The sequence below is a fragment of the Coregonus clupeaformis genome, chromosome 6 (genome assembly GCF_020615455.1).
Source record: "Coregonus clupeaformis isolate EN_2021a chromosome 6, ASM2061545v1, whole genome shotgun sequence".
NCBI lineage: Eukaryota > Metazoa > Chordata > Actinopteri > Salmoniformes > Salmonidae > Coregonus > Coregonus clupeaformis.
Genome location: NC_059197.1, coordinates 15569891 through 15593015, shown reverse-complemented (window position 1 = coordinate 15593015; position 23125 = coordinate 15569891). Strand labels below are relative to the sequence as shown.

At 43.4% G+C, this 23125-nt stretch overlaps 1 protein-coding gene across 3 annotated transcripts; it reads right to left on the bottom strand.

Moving 5' to 3' along the window:
* Positions 1–5610: 5610 nt before the first annotated feature.
* pipox (pipecolic acid oxidase) lies at positions 5611–21156 on the bottom strand. Of its 3 annotated transcripts, none has more exons than XM_041878007.2 (8): positions 20774–21147; positions 18881–19029; positions 16777–17002; positions 12957–13139; positions 11702–11854; positions 10845–10994; positions 8151–8226; positions 5611–6345 (listed from the first exon to the last, which is right to left on the bottom strand). In XM_041878007.2, the coding sequence occupies exons 1-8, from the start codon at positions 20879–20881 to the stop codon at positions 6215–6217; spliced, it is 1176 nt and encodes a 391-aa protein (XP_041733941.2). In that variant the 5' UTR covers positions 20882–21147; the 3' UTR covers positions 5611–6214. The 3 variants fall into 3 exon arrangements, with proteins under 3 accessions (XP_041733941.2, XP_045074596.1, XP_045074597.1); XM_045218661.1 differs by having other exon boundaries at positions 16777–16987; positions 20774–21143; XM_045218662.1 differs by lacking the exons at positions 5611–6345; positions 8151–8226 and adding an exon at positions 10355–10648 and having other exon boundaries at positions 20774–21156.
* Positions 21157–23125: the final 1969 nt, after the last annotated feature.

Sequence of the window (23125 nt, the reverse complement as noted above, 5' to 3'; positions counted from 1 at the left end):
CAATATAGGGAGTCGGAAGCATAGAGAGATTTACATCGGAAGGGATGGGTTGCACAGTTGCTGGATGGCAGGCAGCACATTAAAAATGAATTGTACATTAATTAAAAAAACATTACATTTGGGGTCTTCCTACAATTATATGTCTCCCTCTTTTCAGATAGAACTGAATTGAAATGTATGTGAGGTGCAGGTTACTCTCTTGGATTCTTTGCTATTCCTAGAGATAGTTTTCCCTGACTGGAAAATAACCCCCCCTCTGTCCAGTAGATGACCAACTCCCACCTTTGAATTCACTTAAAAATAATTTGAATCAATATAGCACACTATTCATGAGAATGGTGGAAATTGCCCATTCTGTAGTTACCCAGAGAGAGAGAAAGAAGAGGGGAGGGAAGGAGAGAGGGAATGGAAGGTTAAGATGGGGACAGGAGGGAGGGGAATGGAAGGTTAAGATGGGGACAGGAGGGTGGGGAATGGGGGAGGGAGGGGAACGAGGGTGGGAGGAATAAGAGGATGGATTAGTGAGGAATGGGAGGGAAGTTGGAGGAGGTGACAAGGAGATGTAAAAGCATCTGATACCTTCAGTGTTCTCCCTGTCTCCCAGCAACAGTGCCACCAAGCTCATTACACTTCCAAATGCTGCTGTATCCTCTTCCCCCTGGGCCACCCTGTGACAGGCCGTCTTGTTTTTTGGCTGACTCGTGACCCCTGCTTCTGACCCCCATGTCACATCAACGGCACACTGCCCAGCGCAACTGTAATTTGCTCTGGCATGCAAGCTGTTCGATAATGTTTCATCTTCAACTAGAAGGGAGGAGACAGCCAGGAGGAATAGTACTGTGTGGTCCTGCCTGGTCTGTCTCTGTGTGGTGTGGTGGTCTGCATTGTCTGGAAGCAAAATAAAACGGTTTAATCAGCTGTCCAATGACATGTCATGCAGTAATTTACATTAGCAGTGCAATTTAGTAAGGGAGTAAGGAATGGGATATTGATCTGCCATTTTGCACCATGCAGCGCAGTCGTCAACACACCATAAACACCAAGATCAATGAATCAATGCATCATCAATACGTACTTGTACTTGTTAGGATATTCATCTGAAGCTCTGGTTTACGGTTTGGTTCTCCTTTCCCTATCCATCCCCCCTTCAGGAGTAAACTATGACATCATAACCCCCATGGTTCTCTGAAGGCGGCAAAACAACAGTGGTTAGGCTATATTAGTCAACCTATTCAACATATTCGTCAATCTGACGAACAGTGGTTAAATTGAGCCGGGCTCCTGCACCTTAGGTCAAAGAGAAAAGTATGATAAACAGTAGAATAAAAGTAGGATAAATTAGGGTTGAGGTTGAGGTTACGTTTAGGGTGAAACTGGGATGTGGACAAGATGCAAGGTTAATGCCCTAATTTTGGCATAACCCTAACCCTAGGTTCATGGCCACATCCAACCTAGCCTCAAACACAACCCTAATCCTAGCTTCATGTCTACATCCTGGTTCAACCCTAACCCCAGCCTCTACCACAACCCTAACCCCAGCCTCTACCACAACCCTAACCCCAGCCTCTACCACAACCCTAACCCTAGTCTCAACCCAAACCCCAACCCTTACGTTAAACCCTGGCTCAACCTTACTCCTGACCATAACCCACCCAAATAGGGCTTCCCCCACTACCAAATTGTCAATTTAACCCATGCTGACAAACCTGGCTTTATCCAATGAGCTGAATTGTAACATCACCCTTGGGCCAAGAGCAGCAAACAGCGAGCCGAAATTCCCTACCTTTCCCTAGATGTATATTGTTTTGTCCAGGTCCTGTAACTACTGCACCACATTTGGATGTGTGTGATTCCTCCCTCACTATGGTTGCAGGCAGGCAGAATGCCTTGAGTTGTTAACCTCCCACCAGCGTCATGCCCTGATGATCTCTCTGCTCTCCCTTGTCCTCCTGCTTCATGCCCCATCCTCCTCCCCCGTAGGTCCCTAGCAGGGCATGGTGGATGGATGGTGGATACCCAGGGCATCCGTTGCTGTCTAGAGGCTCAGTAACCCATGGATAATGTTAATCATGGAGACAGGTGGGCCGACTGACGCCATGCCTGGAGCTTTGCATGGAAGACTAACCTTATGCCAATGCTCACCTCTGGGGTTTTGTGTGGGAGGGGCTTGACCATATGGCAGTGGTTTACCACCAAAAGGACTCTGCTTTTTACATTACAGATGGTGGTGAGGTCATCAAAAGGTCTCAACACAAGATTGTAAATATCTACTGCACAGATTTGACAGTATTTAAGACGACAACATCTCGTTGGAACTGCTCCTCAGTTTACATTACGAAACAGCATTTCCTCTCAGTTTGACCTCATTCTGACCTTTTTATGCCACGCAGTGGAGTATCTAACGTTGTATTTCTTTATGGGGGACAAAATATGGATACAGTTGCCACACTATGCAACATATTTAGACGTTACTTTGTAACCTTATGAGTTACAAGGTTAATTCAAACTTTGGATTCATTTAACATTTCAATACAATTTTATTTAACACTTGATAATGTTGCATTTAATGTCAAATTTAACTACGTTTGTAAAAACAACAACTGATGACATTAGCCCCAAGCAAGCTGAGTATACTTACCAAACTAATCTTTGTTTGAGACCAGAATGACCTGCCAACCAGGAGGTCATTGTAGCCCTTGAAACGCCCAAACTCAAACTCAAACTCAAACTCATTTGAATATTAATAGACAAACACAACCTGTACGTGCTAAAGGCCAAATCACAGCTTATCGTGTGGTAAACACAACATCATTCCCATTCTCATGTGTTCGAACAGCTAAAATGAAAACAAACCAAAATGTAACCAGTCTATGGATGTCTCACAGCATTCCTTATTTCTCCCCATCTGGTCCTCAGTGTGAGGTGACTGTGTCCAGTTGTCATCTTGATGCTATTTTGATAACAGGTAATAATGAGGACGATGTTATCTGTTAGTAGTTCAGACAGGTGCCTAGCTACCAAACAACACCTAACATACTGCATGTTGCTATGCTGCTTCAGTTGACTACCAGCCTTCCTTCCACCACCTGTTTCACATCTACCTTGATTCCCCATTCCAACCACCCCTGTGTACCCCTCATTTCTCACACCATTCCATTTACCTTGCACAAATTCTTCCAAATCATAGTCATTTCCATGGCTACAGTGCTGTGTAAAAGTATTTACCCCCTTTTTCATTTTCTCTTTTTTTTTTTATTTATACTGAATGTTTTCAGATCTTCAACCAAAACCTAATATTAGATCAAGCGTACCTGAGTGAACAAATAACAAAAAATATTGTTTATTAAATAAATGAAATAAGTATCAAAGTAATTGCCCCCTTACACTCAATAACTGGTTGTGCCAGCTTTAGCTGCAATGACTCCAACCAAATACTTCCTGTAGTTGTTCATCAGTCTCTCACATTGCTGTAGAGGAATTTTGGCCCACTCTTGCATGCAGAACTGGACGACATGTCTGGCTAAAACCAAACACTGCATTCCACAGTAAGAACCTCATACCACCGGTCAAGCATGGTGGTGGTGGTGTGATGGTTTGGGGATGCTTTGCTGCCTCAGGACCTGGATGACTTGCAATCATTGAACAAACCATGAAATCTGCGCTGTATCAGAGAATTCTACAGGAGAATGTAAGGCCATCCGTCTGTGAGCTGAAGCTGAAGTGCAGCTGGGTCATGCAGGAAGACAATGATCCAAAACACACAATCAAGTCTACATGAAAATGGCTGAAAAGCAACAAATGTGAAGTTTTGGAATGGCCAAGTCAAAGTCCAGACCTAATCCCAATTGAGATGTTGTGGCAGGACCTGAAACAAGCAGTTCATGCTTGAAAACCCACAAATGTCGCTGAGTTAAAGCAGTTCTGCATGGAAGAGTGGGCCAAAATTCCTCCACAGCGATTTGAGACTGATTAACAACTACAGGAAGCATTTGGTTGGAGTAATTGCAGATAAAGGTGGCACAACCAGTAATTGAGTTTAAGGGGGCAATTACTTTATCACACAGGGGCATTGGGTGCTGCATAACTTTGTTTATTAAATAAATGAAATAAATATGTAATTGTTGTGTTATTTGTTCACTCAGTTTATCTAATATTAGGTTTTGGTTGAGGATCAAAAATATGTTAAACATTTTTTGTTGAGAAAATCAGGGGGAAAGGGGGAAAATACTTTTTCATGTCACTGTACTTAGCACTCACTCTCATAGTTGACAGTCATTTTGTGGTTTCTGTCTCTCTCACACATTTGTTTTTAAGATTAAGACTCTGACACATCTGGGCCTATTTAGAAGGCTTGTGACAGACTAGGGGCAGATGGAGAGGGAACAGAACAATTAGAGGAAGAACACTTGAGTGGATCTGTGTTATGTTAGTTGTTTTATCTTCCATGGAAGCTGACAAAGAGCTCTGATTGGTGAAAAAGAACAGCCACTGTTCTATTAGCATTGAAGCAGTGGTAGAAAAATATTGGAATATGCAAATCAGAGATGAAAACCTTAATCCCCTTAAGCACGTCTTTTCAAATTCATGGCAGGTGTTCTATCTGATAAGAGCCCCACTCTTGCCCTCTGAACCTACCTGGCAGATAGGACAAATAACCCCCCTGAGAGGAGGAAACATTAAAACAGGTCTTGTTTATCTGTCTGTGTCTCCACCTTCTAGCAGTGTGGTGACGTGTAAAAAGCTGCTATCAGTGTCAGTTTCCTGTCATTCCCTGAGCTACATTTCTCCCTGTTTCTCCATGTCACATCGGCAGCAACAAGAGTGAGTTTATGGTTCCTCATGGTGGCATGTCTCCCCTCAGGCTACGTTCATCCCACCACCACCAGTCCCCCTTTCCTGTCAGCTCAGGTTTATGTGCCTATATTATAACATGGTCTATGTCTGATTAACTGAGGGTAAAGTCTAATTGCCCACTCTGACAGACCATTATTATCCTTTGACTATCAAGTGCTTAAAGGGATAGTTCAACCAAATTACATTCACTTGTATTTGTGGCAAAGTCAGGTGTCCAAAAAAGGAGCTAGGACCCAGAGCCATGAAGCTGGCTATAGAGAGACAGAAATAGGGCACTACTTTCAAACGTTCATCTGGTTATTAAAACCGTATCCCATACAGACATGTTTAGAAGTAGATGTTCCAGTGTGTCCTTTCCTCCTGAATAATGGTGGGTGAATATTTGCGTTTGCATGTTTAATGGTCTCCTAATTCTCTATCAATTCAAAGTCACTTAGAGCCGAGAGACTGTGGTGCGCTGATCTCTCTGCGTCTCACTGTATAATTTTCTCATTCCCACTGATGGCTGTGGTTGGCAACCAATGTAACAGGCTGGGTGATTAGTGATTAAAATGTTTACATGGGGAAAAAGGTACAGGCAGAGGCACACACCACTGAAGGCTGCACACTGCATACACACTGCACACACAGCTGGCTGCGCAAAGACAAATGGCTCCACGGCTGATGTCTTTTTAACTATGTGCTTCACTTGAAAAAGGCCTCACTCGAGGGAGTGAGAAGGGGAGAGGTAGTGATGCATAAAAGCATACGGGCCAATAAGGGTACTATTTTCTCCCCAAGTTTAATACCATTTGTCACAGATGAACGCGTTTACAGTTCTTCAACAATGTTCCAGTTGGCCTTTAGACTCACCTCTATCAGCTGGCTTACCATTAGGGCCTTCCTCTTAGACTTTGATTGTTGCTTTCATGATGGTTAGATATATTTGTTTTGTTATTTAAAAATTTGTTTTTTATTTGCTCTTTTATTTTGTGCACTTTGATATTATTCTTGTATAATGAAAAGTGCATTACAAATGTAATACATTATTATTACTATTATTATTAGTCTGGTTTGAAATGATGCAGGATGGGTCCCAGGTCCAAACAGAGGCTATGAGAGTATGATTTACAGAGCAGTATTAACACAGCAGCTGAGAGATCAGCTTTAGTGAATCATTGATTTGTTTCCACATCTCATTTCAAGGCTCTCGTCCCTACGTCACTTTTCTCAACGATTAGCTTGAAAAGTAAATATTTATTTGCGAGCGACCATTGTTTGTTTAGGCTTCAGCCACACTGGTATGAAAACCTTCAATTTCTTCATTTTGTAAAGGTCTGGTTCCTGAGAAAAATGGTTGTTATAGCCAACGATCCCGATCCTACAGTGCTGACTTGGAGTGGGCTTGGAAGCGTCTGATTCTGAAGGGGGAGAGGTCATAGGAGGGCACTTCTCCCTGGCTCAGTTCACACAGCAGCTTGCCAATGATTGGGCCAAACTTGAATCCGTGACCTGGGGGGAGAACAAATCACAGTAAGTGAGGCAGGTAGGTCATCAAACTCAGAGGCTGCATCTCAAGAGCACCCTATAGGCTTTATTTAGGCTCTATAAAGGGGGGATATAGTGCACTAAATAGGGTAAAGGGTGTCATTTCAGGTTTGCCAAGAGTCTATAATGTGCTGAAATATATGTGGAACACCACAATGGGCCTCTATAAATAACCTGTGTGTTTCTGGCCCATTGTCTGAGTCAGGCGGTCTGTTTGAGCCGCCTGACATAAAAGAGGACAGGAGCTATTGCGCTGACCGTCACAGGGCATCTATTCATTTAAGTGGGCTCAAGCCAGAGATAAATGAAGGAGATTTGTCCCTCCTTTCAGCGATGAGCCTGCCGTGAGCTGTCAGCCTAGGGGTGAGTTGAGGAAACTGACGCTCTACTCAGGAGAGGTGAATTCTTCTTGTTGCTATGGGTCTGAGGGAGGAAGGAAAACTCTGAATGTCAACTGGGCTTAAGAATGCCTTGCATGAGTTCTCTCTCTGCCTGATAAAGTTCTCAGAGCTCCCATGGATCCAGCCAGGCTTTGAAGTCATAAAAGCCTCAGTGATTTGCATCCGGGGCTATAGCGAACGAACTGTAGGCCACTCTGACAGTTCGCCACATGTGTTTTTTGTAGGAAGAGGTGAGGGGCCCTCGATGGCAGGCCCAAACCCGCTGGGTGCCTTTGTAACCATGGCAACCCCCAGGACTTGCTTTAAAGTGCTTATGGCTTTTGATAACTCAAGCAGAGGAGGGGGAGGGGGAAGAGGGGAAAGAGGAGCTGCACATTTTTTGTAGTATTGCGATTAACCCTGTGCACTGATTGAACACAGCACAGTGCTGCACAGTCTTTACTAGAGCACCTGGGTTAAAACACTGATAATATGGTAAATGCAAGTTGAACAGGTTAATAGACCGTGATGAACAGTCATCCTATTATGGTTCATTTTCCATTGAAAAAGGACTTGAAAATAAAAATGTCTTACCCCTCAGATTCTACCACCAAGGGACCAATGGGTTCAGAAGCAAAACACTTCTTCAATTCATACTTGTATTGATTATGTGGCTTCTCAAATGGCTTTCTCTAACCCGCGGAGCTAATCCTCCTTGTTATCCAGTAGCACTCTCTCTCTCTCACCAGCCAACTGCACTGTGTGCCAGCCAGGTCCTTTAAAAACTATTACAGGTGGAAATTAATTACACATATAATTACTGTAGGAGGCGGCTATCAGAGCAGATGGAACAGGAGCCAGGAGACCCCAGCCGTCGGCCCATTGGGACAGGGAGGAGAGGACCCCCACACTGCCTCACCCGCCCCACACAGACAGACAGAGAAAGACAGACAGAGAGAGAGCAAGCGAGCAGACAGAGAGAGCACCTCAAAGACGTTAATTAGGGAATAAAATGGGTCTGGACTCAAAGCTCAACTCTTCACCCTTCACAGCCGGCTTGAAAGACTGTCTAATTAAAAGTTCTCTGACTTTTCCCTGTGTAAGATCTCGCTCTAAGATACAGCTACAGCACACAGAGCTGAAGTAGGTTCAGAGGGCTCTGTGATGTTCAGCACCACTCTGGGCCAGAGTGTGTGCCGGGTGTCAGTGTTGAAAAAACATTTTAAAGCTAACTCTTTGGGCTTTTGCTCATCCACACACATCCACTATTATACTGTATGTTGTGAGTGACACTATGGATGCAGCCATGTTGGGGTATGATGTGGAGCTGCGGGACTTGTTATGTTGGGCCAGAAAGAAAGACAATACTCATGTTCAGCACATACACACCTGAGAAGCCTGCTCCGATAACGATATTACTGTGAGTGGGATGGTGGTCCAGGACAAAATGGTTGTCTGGCGTGACCTGCAACAGAAAGAGATGGTGAATTGAGAGAGAGAACAAGAGAGGGGGAGGCAAATCAGGCGAAATGTGGTAATGGGATAGTGATGGAGGGAAAGAGAGAGAAAAGATTGAGGGAACCAGCAGCTTGGTTAAAGAAACTCATCTGAGAAGAATAAATCCTGTCCATTTTGGACCCCAACTGCCATCTGTTTGGGGATTGGAGATGACATCCATTAGTGGAGAGTGAGGTAAGTTGAACCAAAGGGATAAGTTGAGCCACCCTTGTTTCTAGGAAACCATATACAAAATGTATATTTGACCAAATATAATTTCATGGAGTCTGTGAAGGAAGAAACCATATGGAAAAAGTGGTAAGCAAGTTACACTACATTACCTAAATTATGTGGACACCTGCTCGTCGAACATCTCATTCCAAAATCATGGCATTAATATGGAGTTGGTCCCCCCTTTGCTGCTATAACAGCCTCCACTCTTCTGGGAAGGCTTTCCACTAGATGTTGAAAAATCTGCTGCAGGGACTTGCTTCCATTCAGCCACAATAGCATTACTGAGGTCAGGCACTGATGTTGGGCGTTTCAATTGGGCGTTCCAATTCATCCCAAAGGTGTTCGATGGGGTTGAGGTCAGGGCTCTGTGCAGGCCAGTCAAGTTCTTCCACACCAATCTCGACAAACCATTTCTGTATGGACCTCGCTTTGTACACGGGGGCATTGTCATGCTGAAAAAGGAAAGGGCCTTCCCCAAACGGTTGTCACAAAGTTGGAAGCAGAAAATTGTCTAGAATGTCATTGTATGCTGTAGCGTTAAGATTTCCCTTCACTGGAACCAAGGGGCTTAGCTCGAACCATGAAAAACAGCCCCAGGCCATTATTCCTCCTCCATCCGCCAAACCCAGAATCGTCTGTTGGACGGCCAGATGGTGAAGCGTGATTCATCACCCCAGAGAACACATTTCTACTGCTCCAGAGTCCAATGGCGGCGAGCCTTACACCACTCCAGCCGACGCTTGGCATTGCGCATGGTGATTTTAGACTTCTGTGTGGCTGCTCGGCCATGAAGCTCCCGACGAACAGTTCTTGTGCTGACGTTGCTTCCAGAGGCAGTTTGGAACGCAGTAGCAAGTATTGAAACCGAGGACAGACGATTTTTACGCGCTACGCACATCAGCACTCGGTGGTCCCGTTCTCTGAGCTTGTGTGGCCTACCACTTCGCGGCTGAGCCGTTGTTGCTCCTAGACGTTTCCACTCATGATAACAGCACTTACAGTTGACAAGGGGAGCTCTAGCAGGGCAGAAATGTGACGAACTGACTTGTTGGAAAGGTGGCATCCTATGACGGTGCCATGTTGAAAGTCGCTGAGCTCTTCAGTAAAGCCATTCTACTGCCAATGTTTGTCTATGGAGATTGCATGGCTGTGTGCTCGATTTTATTCACCTGTCAGCAACGGGTGTGGCTGAAATAGCCGAGTCCACTAATTTGAAGGGGTGTCCACATACTTTTGTATATATAGCATAGGTCCAAAAAACAGATTTTCACCAAGTCAAATGAATGTATTGTTAGAGGTTTCATGATGCTTGTATCTAAACCAAAGTAGATAATTTAAAGATTGTTCTATACATCAGTTGGGGTCTCTATAAGCTTCAATATGAGGTCCTAAACCTAGCAAGATAGTGCATCCTTGTAGCTATGTGGGCTAATATAGTGAAAACTTTTGCCTTGGGGTAAGTTCAGCCAATGGTTGAGCCAATGGCAAGTTAAACAAATTGAAGTGTTTTCTTCCCAGGCATAATGCAAGGCATTATCTCTGGGATATGAGGTAACAACAGGGCCTGGCCTATGTTAAAAGTGTTTTAAAAAGTACAAAGTGTTTGCTAGATGTTAAGCCTGTGTTAAAAGATGCTTAAAATGCTAAAAATACCAAAAGGTGATTGTGAGGAATTGTGTTTGGGAAATAAAGATAGACATGGTTTTAAAAAGGTAGTGGTAATATTTCATTCATTACAGAAATGTGTAGGCGGCTTAACTTACCTTGTCCCGCGGCTCAACTTACCCCATACCCGGACAAGCTATGTTTTCAAAACTGTAATGTTTACATGAATTCTGATTATTTCCTGGGATACACAACATCCTGAAATATATGTTGACAGAGTGATGCTGAATGTAAAAAGGCTCAACTTACCCCACTCTCCCCTACTGTGCCCCATTCTCCATGCAGTAGGCTACTCTGACTACGGGGCAGGAATGACATGTGGTTTCCAATGATATTCAGTGTCTGTGATGTTTTCCATTAGTGTTTGAATCCCAAAGGTAATGCAGCCGTGCAGCATGTGATGTGATTGGCATGGCAAACAGGACAATGGTTCCCTCTCTGAATTTTCAAATCCAGAACCACCCTTATCCCATTTCTATTCTGTACCTTTCCTTGGTGGGAAGATCAAAGATTTGTTTTATTATAAATAATTAAGTCCAACTGAAAGGATGATGGTACACTAATTGTACCGATTCAGAGTAAATTGCCATTGTGGGCCATTACTGTAATATGGCCATTTCTGGGATACAGTAAGCAGCAGAGATGTTAACGTTGCGTACATGCAGCTCTGAGACTGGTAATACTCACTGTGTACATGCAGCTCTCCACCACAGCAGGGATGGGCACCAGGCCAGGGAAGCAGCGGGTGATGTAGCGCTGTAGGATGTCTATGTCCCCCCTGTCCGTCTGTCTGTCCCTATCGTCAGGGTCCGTCTCAGGGCCAGTGTGGTAGCAAAGCTTCAAACAGAGAAGAAAAACAACATCAACAAACTGTATTCAACTTAGAGTCTAAGTGCACTTACCAGGAACATCGACTGTAGGTAGAACAGTATAAGGCCTATGTAATATAAATGCAATGTTCTATGAAGTGTGGCCAACTTTTATTTTGAAAGGTAATTACCTTTGAAAATAAAATGCCTTAGTCTGATCGAGCATTAGCCATCTATCTACAGTACATGGGTTACAAAGCACTGTTGACTACACCACAGAGTGAATAATGTGATGTGGCACAGCCATCTGTCCCCCTCCTTTGCCTGCATATTGGGTGCTGCTATTACTCTCCCAACTCCTGCTAGCTCTCCATCATGCTCAAAATAGAGATGGAATAGAAAATGGAAACGCAAAACACAGTCAACATTACCCTGTGATTATGTATCCGGAAGTGTTGGAGAACTTTGGAGGCAGACAGTGTTGCTGCCCTACTTCTGAGGTCAGCAAAAGTTTAACGTATTTCTATTTAAATTCAATTCAATAAGACCAGGAAACAGTGTAATGGAGGTGGTTTGGTGAACTATGCTTGTGTGGTTAGTAAACTTGCTTGAGACCTAAAGCAAAGGCATCACTGAATCCTGTGTGGAACATTATGGTATCTAAAAGCCCAAACCTAACCGAACAAGGTGGTTTATTTGGGGGTATTTTCTTTTGTCTGGCTGAATTGAGCCCACCTTCATCAGGCCTGGGTACTCATTGGACGGGAGGCCGTAGATGTGATGCTTTGCCTCCTCTGACTCCAGCTGGATGAAGCAGGGGAAGCGGTGCTGGATGTTGTAGGAGCCAGGGACCTTCTCCCTCCAGTAGCACACATTAATCTTTATCACCTAGTTAATCAGGGAAGCAACAGACAAATAGACAGTCATCCGCATAGTGCAAGGACCCGGGGCCCAGGCATAAGCCTCCATAGAAATGATTCTGGGTTTGATTAAAGAAGATCCTTGCACTTGGGAAGATGTTTCCCTCCCTCATGTTACCCATTACCATCGTTTTATCGAATCCAACTGCAATTACAAAGGTAGCGGTGGTGTAGTGGCAGTGAGAATGGGGATATAATTAAATGCATACACACTCATACAAATCACATCTTCCCTGCACGTGGTAATAAGGACACAATGTTCGCTAGCTTTCAGTTTAATGAACTAACAGGCAGCCGTCTCATTCTGGGGACCATAAAAATTCAGTAGAGAGAGACAGAGAGACAGACAGAGAGCATTATTTAAGGCGAGCTCATACCTCATACTTTCTCTATGCGCTCGCTCAGGCATGGCTTCCACGGGCCCCTCTCGCTTTCCTGAATAATGCAATTCCAATACAAACTCCAATTCTCTACTTAAATAACGCCCAGTATTTTTTCAGCACCTTTTCTTTTGGGTGGGTGATATATTGTGAGATTGCTTGGCTGGTTCCCTCCCTACCGCTCTGTGTAAAAGATAGTCTGGGAATGTGTTTGTTTAGTTTATTCCTCATAGTAGACTGAGTGTTCCGCCAGCACTGGGCTGCAGACTCTCCCTCTTGGTTTGCTGTGAACCAACCAGAGCTATGGCGAGTCATCGCTCCCTGCTTATAGCCTGGGGGAGTGAGGCTATATTTGGGGAAATTTGACTTGAAAATGTTGCCCTTATCTACTAACAAGAATGATGTGAATGGGTATGGGTTTTATGGTTGCGTGCTGAACTCTGGAATAGAGCTTTAAATCCTTTCTGCTTTAAATCCTTTCTTAAATCTTGTGCTGTCAAATACATGCTCCGTAAAGCTTGATTGCAAGTGCCATATTGTCTATTTGTGTTTGAGTGCATAACGTGTGACAGTGCGGTATGACCAAAGATATGGAGCATATCACAGCATGCCTAGTGTGACAGTAGTGGACAGCATTCCACTGGAGTGCATTGGAGTGTGAGCTCATGTTGGAGGTAGTGAGTAGCCTACCTGCAGTGGTAGCTGAAGGCCTGTGTGGGACAGCAGGGTGTTGGCCCAGGGTCCAGCTGTGATCACCAAGTGCTTAGCTCTGTACATCCCACTGACTGTCGTCACGGTTACCACAGAGCCCGGTGTGATGTCAATCACCTTCTGTCCGTCCTTGATCATGCCCCCCAATTTCTGGAACTGTCCCTGGTGATGGAGAGAGAGAACAGTTACTGTAGTGTAAGGTACGCAAGGTGTGTTCAAAATGAATGAGACCAAACGGACACAGAGGAACCTTAGTAACTAAAGTGGAATAGTATCAAGCAGGTAACGTGTAAATAAACCAACCACAATGCAAGTGAAGTTTACAGTCCATATAAGCATCCCAGTCACAACTAATCCTGAGGTGAACTTCTCCTCCATCGAGGGTTAGTTAAAGTTTAACAGGAAGGGAGTGGAATGTGGATGTCTAGGCAGGTATTAGAGAGCCAACCAAGGGGCAGGGCAGCTGAAACCTTAATGAAGCAGTCTTAATATCTACTAGAATAGAGTGCAGGTAAGAGACCTGGGTGCCTCTGTGAGCCTGTGAGATACAGCCCATCTGCTGATTGTGATGGATGAGTTATTGTGCAGAATGGTGGAGTGTTCTAGAAGTCTCTGTGTACAATGGTACAAGGCCAAGGAGGCTCAGAATGATACAGTCAGAGAAGGGTAGTCTGTCTGTCTCCGCATAGTAACGGCTGTCATGGTAACAGCTGGGTCTGACTGAGAGACCTCTGACAGAGAGATATCTAAGAGACCTTGGCTTCAGACTTGAAGTGAGAGTAGTTTGCTCATAATCACACAGTTAACACACATATATAGTGGCGACCCGTCATTCAGGGCAGGTGTGGCAGAGCCACCTGTTTTGAGCCCCACCTGTTTTGCATGTTATTTTGGTATTAATACGTGTCACATTTCAGTTTGCAAACAATGTTTTTAAAAAAACAACGCTGCATACAAACATGGTCTCCTAATGCAGGTGTTTCAGCCTAGCTCAGTGCTTTCTGTGGTGGAGGGGCAGCCAGCGGAAAATACAGAGCATAGGCATTGGTAATCTTCTCTAGTTGCGCCGTGATTGGCTCAGTGTTCTGTCACTCATGGGGACACTACGTCACCACAGAATCTACAGGAGAGCTAGGCAGTTCAAGCCCCCTTGGGTGCTGCCATTGATTTACATTAGAAGTGCCCATCCAAGAAGGCTCAAGGTCATTGGCCACAGATACAATTACGTCAAATCACGTTATATCTACTGTAGCTTTGATTGGACTGATCATGTCAACATCATACTTTCAAAATCTTAGCTAGCAAGCTAGACAAACAGTCATCATCATGAATCACGTCGACAATCTACTGGCAAATCCTTTTCATATGAAGAGAAATTATAGATAAAACGTATCAGTGCTCATCGGCCATTGGACATAAACATTACACATCAAGTTGGAATTCACAAATGCAACAATGAGTGGTTTGGAAGGAATCAGTGGCTAACTGCAAGTGTTGCAAAGCAATCACTATTTTGCTTCCCCTGCCTGCTATTCGGTGGAGAGGGTGTGTGGTCCAAGTCTGGGTTTAAGGGTCTCTTTTCCAAGCTTAAAAGGATAAACAGTCACACGCAACACCATGGGCCAGAAAATATTGAATACATTGGCCATGCTGTCAATCCAGCATGACTTCTGCCGCGTTCAAAACAACTGGAAACTCGGAATTGGGAAATCTAAGACTTCAGTGAGTTCAAGACAACTGGGAACTCTGGAAAGATTTTAACGGTCATCCAACTCGGAATTCCAAGTCGGGAACTCTGGCCTCTTTCTAGAGCTCCGACCTGAAGATCACTGACGTCGTGATTCAACCTTGTTTTTTTCCGAGTTCCCAGTTGTCTTGAAAGCACCATTAATCCAGAGAATGCCAGACTGATGGCAAAGTTTAATGACAAAATATGCCCACAAGGACCGCCGCGCCACCTTCCCGTTCAGTGAGCACAACAACGGTGAGTCCAAAAATGTATTGTATGCTGCTGCATAAATGATGTAATATGCCAGGGAGTTATGTATACTGTAGCTAAGAAAGTAATACTATGTGTATGTTGTGTAGTAAGCTGTTAGTAGCCCCATGTGCCTCACCCTAATAATTTGGTCCCTTTCCCCCTCATAACTTAGCCTACTGTTCTGACTTGGTGGTGTACATGTAGCCTATAACCTGTTTTAGAGAAATGTAATCATCGAATATTGTAAGAGCTTTCATTGTCTGCTTATATGCCCCCTTTATTTATCCTACGGGTCTGACTTGGTGTACAGGGACAATACTGTAAGAATGGCCCATTTTCTGAATTCTGTCGCTGTACATTTCAAAAGTGCTGAACAAATAGTTATATTGACTACGTCCGTCTTCCCTCGCTCATTAATGTCTTAATCGAAATTACAGATTGCCTCTTATACGCTCGGCATTCCCTTATGCCATAGTTTGTACATCTCAGTTGTCAGTAGAAACCACATTTGTTTAAGCAAGTAAGCCATATCAGCTATGTTTTATAAAAAGGCAATAAATGAGGCTGAATTAACTGTTTTGCTGCCAGACAAGGCTCTGCTGATAGCCAGGTGTAGCGGTGGTAAGGATTCACTCCATGGTGCTGAAAATAAAATTCTGCTGTTGGGACAGCTTTATGTAGGCCCTAACAGTTTGTGTGCACCATTTGTCACTGTTATAGTGCAATTGATGTGTTGTTTAGTGTTGTGTTGTGTAGTGGCTTTGCTGGCATGAATATTATAAAAAATGTTGTTTGCCCCACCAAGATTTTCATGCTAAAATCACCACTGCACATATAGTGGAAAAACACTCATGGTTATGCACATGTGCAAACTCTCAAAGACACAGATACCCCACCCCTTCACAAAACATAAATAAGAAATGATCGATGCTGGCAGATTGTGAGACAGAATGTTGATAGGAGGTTATGAAACTAGACATTCAGACAGAATGAGAATGCATGGTGGTAATCTTGGCGGCTGTAGAAACGTCTATAATCACAACTAACGACAAGTTGTAATGTATGCTTTATGCTTGATCTGAACAAAAGAGAGGAAAAATCTGTTCAATCAATACAAGACAGGACCATTGTTCCGAGGCAGCAGTAAAATAATAAAGCGTTTCAGTTGGTGTTTTCAGGCTGTTTCTCTCCAATGCTTTGTTTCTCCTTGCCAATGTCTGAATAAACTGAATTCAATGCTATAAAAAGTTGTCAAAAAAGACTACTACTTTTGTCATTGTCTACCTAGGCATATGAAAGCTATATGTCATCGTTCACTTCATATTTTCTTTGTCTAGCTGTCTCACTTACGCCATATACAGTATTCCCAAATTGTGTGTACAATGTCTTTCCTAATTAGTGGTCAAAACATAATTACCTAGCTGCTGATAAAGACTAATGAATGATCATTACAGAGTCTGACGCATTGGGGTAATGTAAAGGATAAACAGGACAGCATTAAAGGAAAGGGAAAGCTGTACTTTATGGAGTTCTTATCACACCCTAGAAGAAGCACTGAGCCAATGTGGGTTAAAGGTACAAGGCCAATCAATTAACAGCATCTAGTAATAATGATCTACTCTAGGACGCAAACATAATCCAGAATGGCTTTTACAGATTTGTAAGCAATACATACCAAAACTGTGTCACTTTTACCTGTACAGTTTTGAGTGTGCGGTGAGCATACAGCATCTTACCTGCACCGTTTTGAGTGTGCGGTCAGCGTACAGCATCTTACCTGTAACGTTTTGAGTGTGCGGTCAGCGTACAGCATCTTACCTGTACTGTTTTGAGTGTGCGGTCAGCGTACAGCACTCCGGCAGTGGTGTCCACCAGGGCTGCGTTTCCCTGGGACAGGTTAACATGGGGGATGTGTTGGCTGAACTCCTCCCTCGGCAGGATCACTATGGGAACCTTGTTCCTCTCCAGTGTGGACTTGAACACCTGGTAGTCCCCCTTCTCTGGACCCATCACTAGCAGACCTGTACGTCTGGGAGAGGAGGTCCTAATCACCATGTAGTGAATATCCTGTTTTCATTTGTGGAAATAAATAAACTAAGATAAACTAAGGCCTAGATTCAACCCGTATCACGGAAGATCCGCACAATAGCGCGATTACATTTTAAAATCAAGTTTCCGTGTTTACGGAGACTGCATTCATGCTATACGCTGCATATGTCGGCTCAACCGGAAATTACCTTCACATTTCAATTGCGCTATAACGCAGATCTTCCGTGATACGGATTGAATCTAGCGCTAAGCTAAAATCATTGGGGTTCAGAGAACCATGCTCACATGATGAATAACCATGTCTGAGACCCAAGACGTGTGTTAGCCCCCCGAGCTAATGGCTTTTAGCTCAGCAGGCTAACACAGTCTTGTGATACCACAGGAGGCTGCTAAGGGGTGGACGGCTCATAATAAAGGCTGAAACAGAGCTAATGGAATGGCATTTGAAACCATTCCACCCATTCCGCTCCAGCCATGCCCTATGATCCCGTCCTCCCCAATTAAGGTGCAACCTACCTCCTGTGTGTGATACATAGAAGACCCGGGTTCAAACTCATTCGTCATATTTGCAAGTGGTTTGAACCTTAACATCTACAACATAAAGCAAGCCTTGTAAATCAATCAACAGCTTGCCATACATGTACTGTAAATAAGGTCCCAGATGGCCTCTTACAATCTAATCTAATGAAGGCAATCTGATGAAACAACAGTTTGTAAACAGAGTACACTGAGAATAATTAATGTTGTAAAATCCCAGCCTGTGGTAAGTTATAGGGTCTCAGAGTGAAAGGTTATGAAACACAGGGGGCCCTAATGAAGCAGTCTGGTTGATGGATGGATGGCTGGCTAAAGGCTGCTCCAACATCTGTCAACGGACATGACGCATGGGCCATCACCTGCTAACGGCTTTACCCATTCATCTGAGAATTTTAGGAGTGTGTCCTGCTCTCCACAGTGTGTGTGTGCGTGTGTGTGTGTGTGAGCACATGTGTGAGAGCGAAGGAGAGCGTGTGAGTGCATATAAGATCCTAAACATGATGCATGCTTCCATGCCACCCATGTGATGACTGAGTGATGCTGGTTCGCTGGTTGCAATGTATGTGTGTGGCCATACCGCTATACAGAATGGCCTGTGGCCAAAGGGCTTTTGGTTATCGTCCAACCCATCTCAAAGTCCATCCCCAGGGCTGAGAAACGACAGAGGCGTGAAGCATTGCTCAGAAAGATTCACGCAGCCATAGCTTCAACATTTCTCATTGTGCTGCAGTTTTATCCAGCCCAAGGGCACAGGTGGCCTTAGTGTGGGGACCGATCAGTCATCTGCCATGGATGGCTGCTCCGAGGGAGGTACATCTATAGCTATTGTGTGCTTGCCTTGGGAACATAACATGGGTGGGGTAGAAGACTGGTGATTGATCCATCAGTCATCTAACAGTATAATGATCAATTTGTTATGCAGCTGACTGATACTGACAACCAAAAGGGGTTTCAAACTAAGACAATGGTTCAGGGAAGCTTTAGGTGGGGAGGTAGAGGTTGAAGGCTCTGACTGTCTGGCTCCAACTTTGATCCTGCTGTAGTATTTACAAGAACAAACCCTCTTCGCTCTGGGAATGAGAATTGGGGTTTATTGAGACGAAAAAATCCTTGTTCCACATTCAAAGGCAGGCAGGGAGCTGTCTGGGGTGATTCAGTGATGTGTGAGGTAATGAGAAAGTCATCCATCTATAGCTCACACAGATTGAGTTGCTGCTTGAACACTGGCGAAACACATTGAATGCGACAAATCTCAGTGTTCTGGTATAAAGCTTTTACAATGTTCTTCTAACGCTGCTATTGAGACAGACCTTATACTTTTGCTTAAGGCACTCACCTGTAAAGCTTGACGTTGGCCTCTTTCTCCAGCTGAGTCCAGAGCTGATAGCATTCCTCCATCATGTGGGTGTAGTAGTCCTCGTCGTAGGCCTTGCGGATGATGCGTGTCTGGCCATGAGAGCTGCCACGAGAGTGCGGCAGGACAAACTGAGGAACAAGGCATTCAGAAACAGAGTTGGAGATGCCATTTTCATATTCACAGGACCTTTTTCCCTAGCCTTTTTGGGGCCCTAAGAAAAACTTTGTCATGGGGCATAGAGAATATGTTGCTGTTTTAAAGCAAGTTTGCACAATTTTACACATTATACCATGGGGTGGAGAGAAGATTTAGAAATTGTATAAATCATGCAATTCTGCTCATTTTGCCATGGGGGTGGAGAGAAATTTTGCAGTTTCAAAGCAAATGTTCTGCAATTCTAGGTGTCGTAGTAAATATATAATGTTATAGCTTGGTCTGACTAAAATCTTGTGCATGACCCATCTTGTGTTGGGCCTTTGTATTTAATACAATGCACAAAATACTTCTATCTTGTCAGCCTTATCAGCAGGTGGCTATGGACAACACCCACGCCATAGGTCTCTCAGTTCTTCCAACTCACGAGTTCTTGCTCTGAGGACACACACACACACACCCACACCCACACACACACACACACATCATCACTGATAAACACACACACACACACACACACACACACCACTGATAAACACACACACACCACTGTTAAACACACACAAACACACAAACACACAAAAACCCCCTTCTCTTAGGCTGAACATCTGAAGACAGAGAACCCGACTCAGAGCCAATGCAACAGTGACACTAGCCTGGAGGTGACCTCGCCCAACTCATCAGGACCAATCAGAAGATCAGAACTACTAGAATCAACCTACTTCATTTTATTGTATAAAATGTCAGCACACAATGTTTAGGGGCTCTCTCAGATATCTCCCTACGAGATTGACGAACGGGTCCGTGCACGCGATTCCAGATATCTTTACCTCTGAATAAACTGCCTTATATTATACAATTATCCACCTTGTCCAAAAGTCTCTACTTGGTCTCCGTTCTCCAGTAAACTTGTTTTATCAACATAGGTTAATATGATATCTGAGTATGAGTGACTAACAAAATCAATGGTGGCCCCCTAGAGGTCAGGGTCCCTGGCACGTGCCCTGCCAGTAATTCTAACATGATTACCAAACATATCTAAAAATGTTAGCTGACATGGGCTGATTGAGTCTGTCAGTGATTGACATAACAAGAAAAAAACTGCTTACACACAACCACATTTCGAAATTGCACCTTGTGTATTCTACTATTCTAATGCTGAACAGTAAATTGATACCCGATTTAGTTCCACCCCCCAAAAAAAAAATATATATATACAGAAGCAGTCGCTTATGTCGCATATTCACATGGAAGTTTGAAACATGCTGAAACTATAGCTAGGTCTACAGTAGGCCCGTTCAAAGTGCCAAATATAACAATACAAAGAAAAACGTTATCACTTCTAAATAATTTGTAATAACCCCGTCGATCATGTAATTATGACGACGTAGGCTCAGTTGGTAGACATGCGTTTGCAACGCCAGGGTTGTGGGTTCGATTCCCACGAGGGACCAATACGAAAATGTATGCACTCACTACTGTAAGTCGCTCTGGATAAGAGCGTCTGCTAAATGACAAAACATTTTTTTAATGTAGGCTACCAACAAGTCGTTGCATTGGAGTTGACACCATATAAATTCAGTGGTTCGTACAGAACCACTGAATTTATATGGTGTCAACTCCAATGCAACGACTTGTTGGTAGCCTACATTTTAAAACATTTGTGTAATTTAGCAGACGCTCTTATCCTGTTGCCAACTCGCTTTATAAATTACAAACCTGTTCAAGTAGAAGGGTGTTCTTGTTATTTTTCGCAAGGTTATAGGCAGTGAAAGAGCCCTGAACCCCGGCTCCTATCACTATGCAGTCGTAGTCTTGGGAAGACATGTCTAGGGTCTGCTGTAGCCTGTATTCACAGACTCCTCATTTGACCCGCTTTATGTTACTCCAGTTCTCAAGCACGCCTGGCCAAAGTTCTCCGTTATGTAACAGCGATTGACAGTACGCTCAAGTCTACACTACACTTGCCTTGTTCTGGAAACTCGGCAAAATACAAGGTCAAATCATGACGTCAGTGATCTTCAGGTCGGAAATTCGGAAAGAGGCCCGAATTCCCGATTTGGAATTCCGAGTTGGATGACCGTTCAAATCGATTTTTCCCAGTCTGAGCTCGTTTATTTCCGAGTTCCCAGTTCTTTTGAACGCGGCAACTCCCCCCACAGGGTGCCTGCTAAATATGGCCCTATTTAAATTACACATAGGATTACATAATTAAAAACTCATTTTCTTATATGATCCACATTCAGAAGAAATGTTGCCGAAGAAATCAGCTAAAGGCCTACAAAACTGTCTCGTTGCTGTCAATGCTCCATACAATAGGCCCTTTTCACGATGACGTCATCTAACTTCCGCCTTTCCGCGTAGCAGGTTAACTTCACTTCCGTTCGCCCGTAACCTGAGACTTCTCTTCTGAGGTACGTTTAAGTTAAATTAGTAAAGTTAAGAGTAATAATGTTTACGTATATGCAATGGTTTGTAACTTGCTAACGTTATTGTTAATTCATAATTGTTCACTGCCTTAGTTACTTAAAAGTGGGCTAACGTTAGCTAACAACAACTTAGTACCAGATACCGATAACGTTAAAGGTAGCGTTACATTGCTGCCTGGCTGTAATGTAACAAGTTTACTTAGCTAGCTATCTAACCCTTTGTTAGGCAGTTAGTTTATTCATGAATGTATAGTAACTCACCTATTCAAATACTGTTGTGCATGATAGCTAGATAAATATTGATTCCTGGTCAAAGCTGAATGTTAATTTAGCTGTTTCTTTTCTCCCGGTGTCTGTATCGCAACAGTATCCCATCCAACACCGAAGCATGGCACAATCTTCGAGAAGATGCTATTGCAGTGTACCATTTTGTTCAAACAACAAACAGAAATTCCCGTATCTTCCCGTAAAAATCTCCTCAGCTCAGCAGGGAGGACACTCTTAAGACCCAGGCCATCGCCCGGCTGAGGATTTTAGTCGAGAGGGCCATATCTGGGATGGGCTTGTTCCTCTTTCCACAGTGGGTTCAGTGAATCAGCTGTGGGCCATCTGCTGCCTCATGTCGAACTATCAGGGACCTCTTGACATTAAAGGAGACAAACCAGTCTGATGTTTTTGTCAACTGGAAGTTGTATATTTCCTGAGTAAGCTAGATGGGCTGTAAATAGAAGTACTTTTATATTACTGTATTGTATGTACAAAAAAATGTAAATATGAATTAACTTTGTTGGTAATTTAATTGATCTAATGTTATACTGTATGTTTTTGTTAAGGGTAATAACTTTTTCATAGCTATTAATGAACCTAATGTGATATATTGTAAAAATATCCAACTATTAACCATGTTATGTGCTTATGTGTCATGGCACTGATGGAACTATTAAATATATGTTTGCAAGCAACTGCTTCCAATCCTTTTGATTTTGGTAAGAGCATTTACAACATCGCAATCCTTTTCAAAATTTGTATTTCAATACATAGATATACAGTATATAACACAATTAAGTTCATTTGCAGTTAAAGAAAAACATGTCGACATTTACATCACAATCCTTTTCAAAATGTGTGTTTCAGTACATAGGAGATATACAGTATATGACAAGTTAATTTGCAGTCCCGTGCAGCAATTTGCAAATCCCTGGTTGTGGACGGATGTCTTTCAGTTTCTCAGCACTGGCCATGACGTGAGGATCCGGAATAGGCCCTGGCATGAAAGTGAGATATGTCAAGTTTAGATTTCATTAAATGCCACCTTATCTTTTTCACTAAAAAAGACAACCACACTCATCCAGTCTCGTACATGCTTCTAATACAAATAAAAAAATATCCACTGAAAGTCTATATAAAAGTAACAAATAATAATCACTTTTATGTTTGTATTATTTTAGAAATGCACTAAAGTCTTTGTGCTCTAGTACAGGCGGGGCTCATTCAGACTCACCATCATAGGCTCGGTACAGTGTGCACTTCACACCAGCTCTGACACTTGTTTTTTTCTTAGCCGCTGGTTTACACACCGCCATATCATTGGTGGCCTCTGGTACAATTCCCTGTGATATAATAATGATGAACAATACATTGT

Bases quoted from the DNA above. Each gene is read 5' to 3' on its own strand.
- pipox (XM_041878007.2), bottom strand. From the start codon at position 20,881: ATGTCTTCCCAAGACTACGACTGCATAGTGATAGGAGCCGGGGTTCAG. The intron at 13,140-16,776 runs GTAAGATGCTGT...CTCCATCACCAG, and splicing joins GCACACTCAAAACAGTACAG to GGACAGTTCCAGAAATTGGG. The intron at 11,855-12,956 runs GTAGGCTACTCA...CTGATTAACTAG, and splicing joins GCCTTCAGCTACCACTGCAG to GTGATAAAGATTAATGTGTG.